Genomic DNA, 11,890 nt, shown 5'->3' with positions numbered 1-11,890 from the left:
ATCAACATCATTGTTATACTCAAGATCATAACTTTTCTAATGGCAGTTCAATTTGAAAAGTCATAACCCAGAACCGTTGATAATTGCACTTCTTACCACTTCAATCGTGAGGCTACCTCACCCAATAGGCTATTCAACTACCAGCCATCTACTAGCAGTCAGCACTAGTTTGCAGTTTGCACAGCCTTGGGCCCAAATGAAGGCTATAAATTCAAAGGAATTGTAGCCAAGCTTAGGAATGATCTACACGGATAAAGAAATCAGAAGGTTTTGAAGCAATGTCAAAAGAAAACCAATTAGGCCAAACAGGAAAGAGGTCCCTTGTAGCCCAAAAAAATCTCTCTATAGGAAAAACTAGGATACAAGGAGTAATACTAGGGCATATATAAGGGAATCTAAGATATAGTTAGTGTGGTTAAAGTGGTAAAGACTTGTCTGGAGAAATGAGATCTTTCCATCAAATAAATTCAGAAAATGAAAACTGACCTCCTTGTCACATGTGAAAACTACGAAGTAGTTAAGATGACAAATTGTGAAGTTGACTTGGGATACCAAATTCGAACAAAAGTTTGACAAGGACAAGACAAGCCAGTAATCAAATAAAATTTGCGACCCTAGCCTGAGCATGCCACAGCATTAGTTATGCTTTGGGGATTTCAGAAGATGAACAGTCTTAACAAGACCAGTACCCATATTGGCAACCTCCTCCAATATATTTCTCACATCAAAAATTGTTGGATCAGGTTCTTTTCGTTTTCTCTTTTGGGCCGCATCCTGCACATACACACTCTATTGTCATATACAAATAAGATATTTAATAAACAATAAACATCACGAACTGAAAGCTCTTGATTTGGCACAGTAATTAAAAATGTAACATTACTAGAATATGTCAAGCTTAAAACATGATCCAATACTTTAAGTATGTCAAGCTTTATTGGATGTTTTATCAATAACTGAGAAATTGACAATCTCATAAACATCTTGACTTTGCTCAAGCCATCAAATTGTATAAAAAGTTTTGCATGTCACATGTATCACTCTGCTTTTGTGTACTCAAAAACTAAATTTGATATCCTATGGTTGTCTACTAATTTCTAGTCATGATAGCAATGGGTGTTGCTAGTGGAATGTGTAATCTTGACCTCTGGCCCTTATATGGGTGTTTTATAGTCCTCAGTCATGTATGGGTTATGTATGTACATTGTAACCCTTAGTGGTCAGCTTGTGACCACATTGGTTATTAGTAGGTGATCCTAGTTGTCCCTATTATTAGGGTTAAGGGTAGGTAACCCACGTCTAACACGAATATATATAGAGTATTGTACTCAATTATAATTACTCTTGTGCATTCATTCATTGATATACACTTCATATTTAGGAAACAAGGATACATGCATAATATTGTGTATTCAGCTTTCTTATGCCCTTTGTGTGAAGTTTCTTATCAATTCTCATGTCTCGCTTCTAACTTCAATATGATATCAATGGTAAGGGATTAGACTCCCTAATACTGACAGGTCCTTCATCAAGGTCACTGCTGGAGTTATTTTGTGCCTTATCGCTACAAAGATGATCATGAACCGTCGTCAGACTTCCAGAAGTTATCAGTCCAAACTCCAATGAGGATGTCCCCATTTATGAGTTTGACGACACTTTATTGAGGTTGTATTTACAGCATTTTATTTCTCATTCAAAGGATAGATGTTTATTTATGCACTTTGTATTATTGTACGTAATGTTTGCTGGGATAATTTTGCAACCTTTTTACGAGGCAAGGACCCCGAACAATGCCTCAAACCTCTTCCTGAAAGATAGTTTCTAATCAGATATCAGTTGTGCCCCAGGATGATTTTACTTTGAGTGGAGTTTTGGACATGCGTTTGGCACAATTACAGGTGTAGCTCAGATCACTGCTCGTGTTTGAACAATTCAGAGAGTAGCAGCTGACCTTACTATAGTGCATCTTTTCTACACATTTTATTGTTATATGGGCATGTTCTCACTGATTGAACTGGTCAACCCCAAAACTGGGAGATGGAAGAAAAATTGAACGAAAAAACCATTTTTGGGTCAACCGGTCTTTCTGGTCCAATTTCTGCATTTCCTTCTAACACGACCCTCAAACTCTGTATGCCTGATTGGACTCTTGTTGTGGTACTTGGTTTTGCATGTTCTCTTTGAAGCATTATTTTTCTCAGATTTAATCGTTGGGTCTATAAACACAGATTTCAAGTTTACATGTTGTAACTACCAAAAGTGGAAGCAAAGAAAGGAAGATGTGATTCATAGTTGTAACTTGTGGTGAACTATGTTGCATGGGTTCCCGAACCCGGGGGTGGGGTTCTCGAACCCGTCCCAGGTTCTCGTCCCCAAGTACCGGATTTGGGTTCGGGTGCTTCTGAGAAGAACCCATAAGAACCAGGTTCTTCTATGAAGAACTGGGTTCTTCATTAAAAAAAATTGGGTTCTTTTGTCTTGACAGGTATGGAGAACCCTGATGATGGGTACTTGGAACCCCAAAATCAGGTTCTTTTGGGTTCTTTGGGGTTCATTTTAGTTTTTATATTTTATTTTTTAATTAATTTAATGGGCTTCCCCTAATATTCTAGGTAGCTAGTTCTTCATCTTGTGAGAGGAATTGGAGTACTTATGCCTTTATCCATTTAGTAAAGAGAAATATGTTGGGCTCAAAGAAGGCAGAGAACTTAGTGTACGTTCATAGCACACTTCGTCTCATATCTCGAAAAGACCCTGGATACGAGGGTCCTTTCAAGAGATGGGACCAATACACAAACGATGCTATGTGTGTGGATGAGGAGATACAACCAGATGGCCTTATTGAGCTACCTCCAATTGCTATGGATGAGCAAGAGCCTCAAGATGAGAGTGATCCCTACGTGGAGAGCATGCTAACTGAAGATCTGAGTGATGTTGATGACATCGCTTGAGGAAGCCATTGTTCACTATTAGATACTTTTATTTTAGTATTTTAAAATTTCCCAATTCTTGTTTGGAGATGCCTTAAGACAAATTTTGAATGTAGTATGACGATGGACATATATCATGATTCTTATTAATATGTAAACTCCAATTTGCACTTGATATCTAACTAGAAATTTTGAAATTTCATTGTGAATGTTGAATGTTCAATGATGTGCATGTTTAAATATTTAAAGTTTAAATCATAAATATTTTAGTTTTCTTGTTTAAAGTTGAAAAATATACAAATTCATATATATTATAGTTTATAAAATATAATATTTACATTATATATATATATATATATATATATATATATATATATATATATTATAATATACCCCCGACGAACCCACGCACCCTGTTTCGAAAAATGACGTACCTGTCCCCGTCCCCGCACCCGTATCCGTCCCCGAACCCATGTTTCCTGGCAACATAGGTGGTGAATCACTAGGGGTAATGAAAAGGAAACTACAAATGACAATAAGAAGAAATAACAGCTTAATAAGTCAGATGAAGGTTGAGGTCTTATAGCACCCAGGTTGCACGTGAGCTGCAGTTCAATATTCAAATGCAGGAATCTCCTACAAATAGATGGAGCACTCTTTCAAGGATAATCCCAAACCTAATGAGGCATGATTTATTTCAATTTGCTTGGAAACTAGATGCATCTGGATTCGTAGGAATTTGATTGCATTAAAATTACTTGGCTCACCTCAAGGACCTATCAGTACAATTCAAGGACTCAGAAACCGCCATCGACAAAGGGGTTAGGCCAGTGTATTCAAATCACTCCCGATAAACATCATGTTCCATACAAGGTATTTGTTTCCAAATATTGCTCTACAAAGAATTCGCTTGGTAATAATGCTCCAGTTTGGGTTTCAAAAGCTTATATATTGCATTTTGACTGATAAACACAGAATGTTATAATCTGGAAAGATTGATCCCAAGCAAAAGACTCATGCAGACAAAAGGAAACAGCAAGGGCAACATTATAAAAGGCATTCTAAAAGATGCAATATGGGTTCTTAGCTCAAAAGCAACCAAAGTGTCAAGGAAAGAAGTTGGGAAACAAACCATGTATGTATTGTATCAACCAGGGCATCCTCAAATTAAATGCCATAAGAAACTGGCACGCCTTAATCTGAAATTTGAAAATCTGCAAAAGCAGCAAAACCATCCTAAAAGTAATGGTACAGACTTTTCTAAGGAGACTTGTAAACCGTTGCATGCTCATACTTCCTCCAATGATTGGATCATAGACTCTAGTTGTCAGTTTTTGTAGCATCAAAGTTGTTCTAGTCTCGAAACTTTGTGGAGAGGCTAAAACACAGGAGTTCTCCATAACCATGAAATCGTTTCTGTAAATTCCACCTAGAAGTGTCTCAATTAGATTATTAGCCTATTTTTTAATATTTCCTAGGTCTAAACTTAGTAAATCTAGTTAATTAATTAGTATTAATTGAGAAAGGTGTGAATCATCTAGAAACTCACACAGAGCGATCCAGATATAATCTCAGTCCTCGATTATGTTTTAATCTTAATCGTTCACGTCCCAACTGGAGATTATAAGAAGAGGTCGATGGGTAGATGGAGGACACACACTTGAGATCGATTCCCTTGGGTAGTTCAATTTTCCAAAGAGCAGCAGCAGTTGCCGGAAGAGTTTGAGCTACAGAAGGGAAGCAGAGACAGTGAGTCCAGGGGAATTTTTTCAGTCTCGGAGAGTTAGAAAGAGAAGGCCGAAGTTTTCTCCAGGAGGTTGTGCAGAGACAACACAGAGCCTCAAATCCATCAGACTATTTCTCATGTGTAAATCCATAACAAATCATCCAAAGGCTGATCATACACCATGTACCCCACCTCTCATGAAGCAACCCTAAACACGGTGTAAACACTTTTGGAGTAACCTTGAAAGCTAACAAAAATTTCTAAACTCTAGCAGAGAAAACTGTATTGAGAAAATTTCCTAGATGGCAAAAAGCCTTTTACCAAAAAAAATTATCAACTCATGCCCAGTGCAAAAGATTGTAGTTGGGCTGACTTCCCAGCAAGTGTGATGTCAGACTGGTACAACTGCCCACAAAAATCAGATTACCTAATGAGATGAACATCTATTTACCTGATTCATTCCATTTCATTGCTTCTATCTACAAATTGGAAAATGTGTCATGTTGAACTAGGGTGTCACAAACTGATCACAACAGGAAACTCTGCAAATAAGTTTATTATCGCATAGGAAATTAGTTGTACCTACAGCCCTTTGACATAAAACACGCTACATTCTCAGAATTATTTCGACAATCTAATGTTCTCAGAATCAAAATATGAGACCTTTAAAAGGCTTCGGCTTCAAGGAAATTATTTTACAATAACATTATTTTCTGGCCATTGTTTTCCAATAAGATTTGAAGAAAAAAATTACCAGACCTTTGAAAAGGGAGCTTCCTTGTTCCATGTTAGGCCAATAACCTCACTTCCAAAAGCATCATGCCAGATATTAAAAACTTTTGGCATGTCAGTCTGCAAATTTGCATCAAATCAGTAAGGCAATGCAATAAACAAGAGAATAAGTAAAACCAAAATTTCATTGCATACATTTTGAGTGTTATTAAAAGATTGTATGGAAAAATATCAGAAACCTTCAGGTCATGCAGGAAATATTTCACTGGATCAAAGCCAACTAGCAAGTGGTTCCTGGCTTCCTGAAATCCCTTCCTAATCACCAACGGGGAAAGATATGGGAAAAAATCCATGCTTGCTTCCTGGGTGGTCACAGGCAGTGATCCTGCATGGCACTCATGTACCCATGTTCAATCAAGATAAACCAGAAGAAACACTTTGGATTATGACAAAAAACTGGGCAAATATTTTATAAAAGAGAAATCTCTCTGGCCATAGTATACATGTTTTCCTAAACATGTGACCAATGTTGTCAGTGACCAACCTTGCTTAATATCAGCATTAAACAAAATTTGACTTGGATAGGCCAATTTATCTCTGTGAAGTAGAATCAAGGCATCATAGCACTGTAAAGGTGTACGAAACAAGGACTGAAAACAATGAAAATATCGAATACATTAGTAAGGAGCATTCAAAAAACTTCAAAGAATAAATTACAGACTGATGTATGCAACTGCTAGACATAATTGCAAATAAGGAATTATAAAATCAGCGCATTGATCAGAATACCTTCCACCCTTCCAGCACCTCCCCTCCAACAAGGCGAGTTAAAAGTTCAGCACTGCTTCTCGCATATGCAATAAGCCTTTTAAGACTCTGCAATTCATTTCCAGCCAAATATTTGTATCGTCAGTAATTTAGCATGTCACTAGTTAGTATTTACATAAAGAATCATTCAGATGAACACAAAAAACATATAAAAGCTTAAATCCTGAAATAAATAACAATAAGCGAGGAGTGTTTTTCATAATAGGAATCAACCACCAACAAAATAACAAGTATTAGAACAAGAAACTTTGATTAGACTACCAAGATATTTTTAAAAACTTTGATTAGACTACCAAGATATTTTTAAAAACTTTGATTAGACTATCAAGATATTTTTAACAAATGTCGTTCTTTTGTAGGCCTCAAGCACTGTAAGAGAAATTATTGTGCCAGCAGTATTAAAGATGCAAAAACCCAGGCGTAGGTAGATAGCACAGAACAAAATTAAGAACAGAGGAAGAAATATCTTCCTGTGAAAATATTTGCAATTCTTCCTACTGTATTTCTAATTCCGTGTTATGCTGTGTGTTCCAAAGAGGAAGGCTTCTTTGAAGAGAATGTATGAAGCCTGTGGGGCAAAACAGAATTCGTGACTTTTTTGCAGACATAGTCCTAACTTTTGCTACAAACATTATACAGTTTGAACTATTGAATATATGCAACAACTATAATTCAGCAATGACTATCTGAGACTATCCTAGTTCTACTGATTTCCTTGTATTATGCATAAATTTTCAGCCATTGAAATAAGTTGCAGTTTGATTCTGTGAATGATTCAAGCACCTAATTGTGATTGCAGGAAGTTGCATTCTAAGATTGCAATTTGTTAAATTTTATAGTATGTTCTATGCTTGCAACAATCACTTCAATGTCTTATCATCATTAACAGTAATTGTAGATAGAATATCAACAATACATACAAGAAGATATGAGATGATTTCATTACAACTAAGGGTCCCAATTATATACCTAGGTAGGTACCCATTAACGAATGGTCATGTGCTTGGAGACATGACTCTTCAATGCTAATTATTAGTTATTCATTATTTATGATTGCTATTATTTATAGTTATTTCTATTATTTCTATATATATTTTATTCATAACAAGCTTCTAGGAAGGGGAATTAGCCCCCTGTTGCACTCTTTAACACTCCCTCTCAACTAGGGAGGAATTCCACCTGTCAACATCCATCCACTTCTATGCCATTGTGTCCATCATGTGCCATCTCTGCAACTTGTCTCATCTCTACTGAAGATTTGATATCATAGTCCACTAAGAAAGAATTGAAAGAGGGTGGGTCACAAGACCCTACTATCCACACCAAAAATGACAGAGGCAAGTCCTTATGTCCACCAAAAATGATAGAGGCAAGTCCTTATGTCCAGGGATAGAACCCCTACTAGGCATGATCTTAGTTATCAAGTTGTTGAACATCATGCATCCTAGTCATAGGGAATACAATAGTACCTAATGCGTTCGTCAGTAGTACTAATTTAACCCTAACCACTTTTCCCAAGTCATTGGCCAGATGAGTGGTACTTCCCAAGAGTCTCAAGCAGCAAGGGTAGCATGTATGCTAGGGTATCCACAGGCGAAGGTGGACCACTCATCCTGTTCTCATATAGCGTACTCTAGAGGGGAAGGTGAACCACTCACCCTACTCCACGTGAGAAGGTGAACCACTCACCCTATGTTCACATGTTGGGGTATGCACTCCATAGGGAAAGGTGAAACACTCACCCTGTGCTCATATAGCTCCAAGTAGTACCCTGAGCCCCTAGGAGCTCCCAGAGCTCAATGTTCAACTTAATCAAGATCCCTCCATATAGGGAATGTTGCTCTCTGAAGGCTAAGAACTTTGTCTTCCCTAAGGCTTTGTGAGGATATCAGCAACCTAACCATCCATCCATGGGAGCCTCAATGCTCCTCCCAACAACATATAGATGTATGATGGCACACAACTCACTAAAGAGCTTCTTCAAAATACACTGTCTTACAGCTAGCCATTCTAGCAGCAATGATTTTAGCAATCCTTTGTTTCCTGTACATCCAGGATACCAAATCAAAATCATGTTAAAGAAAATATTTAACAAAACTTACTCCTTCTCAATCAGGGAGACCACAAGCCTAAGCTTGTTTAATTCATGAAGGTGCCACAGTGCCTGTTATGCACAATCAGACCCTCTCTAGTTTAAGGTGCATGATGTAATACAAAGGATACTTCAAACAAGATTGTAGTGATGATGCATAGCTCTCATTCCAATGATTCGAGAAGTCATCAATATTTAAACTTAGTTCTCACATTATAGTATGTTATGCATGGAAACCTTTATCAAGCTAGGAACCAAGTAATATGTCAAGTTGAAAGCTCTTCAATCTTGTCACCTCTTTATTGCCAATGCCACTTAAGGTTTATGAAAGAGGGTCTTAACCAATCTTATTTGAGCAAACTAACTTCAAAAGACATATGCTTGAATCATAGACTTTCAATTATGCCTTATTTCATATTGACAGTCTTCAAGAGCGTTCAAACAAAAATTACTATTAGCAGATATATACTTTATATTTCAATAATTAGACATATTTACCAATAGTTACTACCCACCATAATTTATGGAATTCTTTGCATTCTTTATATTTTGGTAATTAGACATATTTACCAAGAATTACTGCCCACCATAATTTATGGAATTCTTTGCATTCTTTATGTAGGAGTAAAAATTAAATATGTTGTACGTAAAGATTGTAACAACCCCAAAATTTTAACACTCTGTTGAGGCCTTTCTCCACCAAAGCTCTGATACCATGTTAATTTTTATGGTATGTTCTATGCTTGCAACAATTACTTCAATGTTTTATCAACATTAACAGTAATTGTCGATAGAACATCAACAATGCATACAAGAAGATATGAAATGATTTGATTACCACTGAGGTTCCCAATTATATACCTAGGTAGGTACCCATTCACGAATGGTCATGTCCTTGGAGACATGACTCTTTAACATTAATTATTAATTAATTATTTATTATTTATGATTGTTATTATTTACAGTCATTTATATTATTTCTGTATATATTTTATTCATAACAAGCTTCTAGGAAGGGGAATTAACCCCTAGGAAATTTTGGGACTGTTTTTGTGGCAATTTGACCAGCTAAGCAGGCCGCATTCTTTGACTATTGACCGAGTTCATTTGGAGGATTGTTGAGCATTGACTACTTGCTATTGTTGTTGCAGTTGACTTTGACCAAATTTGACTATTGGCTCTTGTTTTAGATTTTGGTTGGTTGTGTTGTTGGACAAGTCAAAAGCTAGATTTTGACTCTTGTTTATGTATTTGGATTATTGTAATCTTTGTTGAACATTTGATGACAATCTAATAAGAAGAAGAATTTGAAAGGATTTCCCCCTTGTGGGGTTTTTCCCTAGTCTTTGACCAAATTTGTGTCTCTTGTTGATGCTCTTGATTATCTCCAATTGTCATTTCATTTACTGTTCCATCTTTGATTATTGTTGATTATTGGAAGAATTAATTATCACTGAAAAGATTGCTTTTTGAAGAATTTATTTCGGCTAAAGTAATTGAAATAGCATTAGAACAGTGGAAAATTAACATGGAACTAGAGCTAAGGTGAAGGACAAGCCCAAAGGAGACAATAGCTAGAGAAATGAAATTTCGATGCTCTATGCTGTTACAATCACTTAAATCCGGAACTTCTTTATGCTGCAGAATAAGTTAAGTAATTGTAGATAGAACATAAACCATATAAACCATATGCACAATTGAAGACAGCCAAGAACTCAATGAGACACAGAGAAGTTAGGTCAATGGCCAGGGAAAAACCCACAAGGGGAAAACACAACCAGATTCTTCTTCTATTACAAATAAATTGTTCAGCGGAGATACAAAGTAAAATGAGAGAATGAAGAAGTTCACCCAAATCTGAAGAAGATCTCCGACAGCAGTAGCTAATGCAAACACTAAATCACTTTGGCTCTCCAAGATTTAGTCTTGCTCTTCAAGACTCTTTCTCTCTCTCTCAATCTTCCTCTAGACTCTCCAACTCTCTCTTTCTTAAGTTCGAAATCTCCTCTCACAAGCACAAGTAAGTGTGTCAAGTGAGGATGAGAGGCACAAATATATAAGAAGAGCAAGGAGGTCGAATTCATGAGGGAGTAACTCCTATGCCTTGAGGAGAAGTCACATATGCCAAAATAGGAGTGTAACTTATGCATTTAGAAGAGAAGTGTAACTTTGCATTAAAGAGGTGTAAGAGGAATCTTTTTATGACAAGTCCTTAAATCGTGTAATGGAGTCTAAGAGGTGGGTAAAGGCATTAAAGAGAGAGAGGAATGAATCCATTACGAGAGAGAGAGAGAGAGAGAGAGAGAGAGTAACATATGCATTAATTGAGGGGAGTTACATATGACATGATTCAGTCTCATGATTGAGAGACTTAATTTCTTTTTAATAATAATATAATAATATCATAAAGAGGATAATAGTAGTAATAATAATAATATTGATGATTAAGTTAAAAATTAAACAATCAAGATCGATTAAGGACAAGTTAAGTTATTTTCCATCGTATATTTATGATTATGAATTGATGGAAAGTGATTTACTATTTTTGAAAAGTCATGGTTGCAAAGATAGACATGACTTTCTATTTTTAGAAAGTCACTTTAGAAAGGTCCGAAATGCAATTTTACTCAAGGAAATTCATCCCATAGTTGTCAATTTTCAACACAATCATCTTTGGAAAAGTTGAAGGAATCTATCTAAATAGGTCAAGATGACTACCTCATACTTCAAGGAAGCTGAGTGTTGAAATATGTAACTAGGTTCAATCATCATAATATTCTATGCACTATTGATTTTATGTATTTGATGTAAAGAGAAAAGAAAATTTATTATTGTTAAACTTATTTTATAGCACGGGTTTCATGCTCAAGGTCAATTCGTTTTAGGTCAAGTACCCATTGTGTGCTTCTAGGATTTGTCATAGAGTCAAAGAAGTCAAAGAGTCATTGTCATATGTACTAAGACCCTATTGGGCATTTTGTATCAAGTCAAAGAATTTATTTAGAGTCAAAAAGTTTCATAGTCTCCCTCCAAGACCAAGTCGGCCTACAAGAGAACAAGTCAGGTTACAGAGATAAGACGGCCTCGTTAAGGGCTATTCGAGCCTCATAGAAAGGGTATATATAAGAAGCATTCGACCTCACTTGGAGAGACAATCAATCAAGTTCATTGGAGCACACACAAGGACAAAAAGGACTAGCGAAGAAGAGGAGAACAAAAGGAAGAAAGATCGAAGTTTTGAAGTCTGATTTTTGGCCACATTATCTCACACGTGCGAAGAAATTAGAGCACACACTGCAGCTATAAGACCGAAATTACAATCATCTAAAGAAGCTGAAGTTTGGTGTCATAAGGATCAAGTTTGAAAGTCAAGTTACTAAGGAGAAAGGAGGACCCTAAGCGAAGGAAGAAGACTTATTTTACCATATTACTCCCACACATGCGAAGTTGCGGGTATCGCAGGAAGGCCGAAAATTGTAGCTCTGAAGAAAGAAGCGAAAAAGTGTTGCAGAGGCCAAATTTGAGGACTTAGAGAAGTTTGACTATAAGTTGACTTTGTTGAAGCAGAAGTACATCCAAGAG

The 11,890-nt window shown here is 36.4% G+C and overlaps 1 protein-coding gene across 4 annotated transcripts in view; it reads right to left on the bottom strand.

The window, feature by feature from the left end:
• Positions 1-380: 380 nt before the first annotated feature.
• Positions 381-11,890, bottom strand: part of LOC149143923 (uncharacterized) — a 289,497-nt gene continuing 277,987 nt past the window's right edge. For all 4 annotated transcript variants that reach the window (XM_089446412.1, XM_089446413.1, XM_089446414.1 and 1 more), the window contains exons 22-26: positions 6,178-6,264; positions 5,933-6,038; positions 5,628-5,773; positions 5,416-5,508; positions 381-774 (exon numbers count right to left, since the gene is read on the bottom strand). In XM_089446412.1, coding sequence (XP_089302538.1) covers positions 637-774; positions 5,416-5,508; positions 5,628-5,773; positions 5,933-6,038; positions 6,178-6,264 — 570 coding nt within the window. In that variant the 3' untranslated portion in view covers positions 381-636. The remainder of the gene's footprint in view (positions 775-5,415; positions 5,509-5,627; positions 5,774-5,932; positions 6,039-6,177; positions 6,265-11,890) is intronic.

This window comes from Pinus tabuliformis, chromosome X (genome assembly GCF_031772625.1).
Source record: "Pinus tabuliformis cultivar Carrire ecotype Pingquan chromosome X, CPIR1, whole genome shotgun sequence".
Taxonomy (NCBI): domain Eukaryota; kingdom Viridiplantae; phylum Streptophyta; class Pinopsida; order Pinales; family Pinaceae; genus Pinus; species Pinus tabuliformis.
This window is presented reverse-complemented; position numbering and strand designations above follow the sequence as displayed.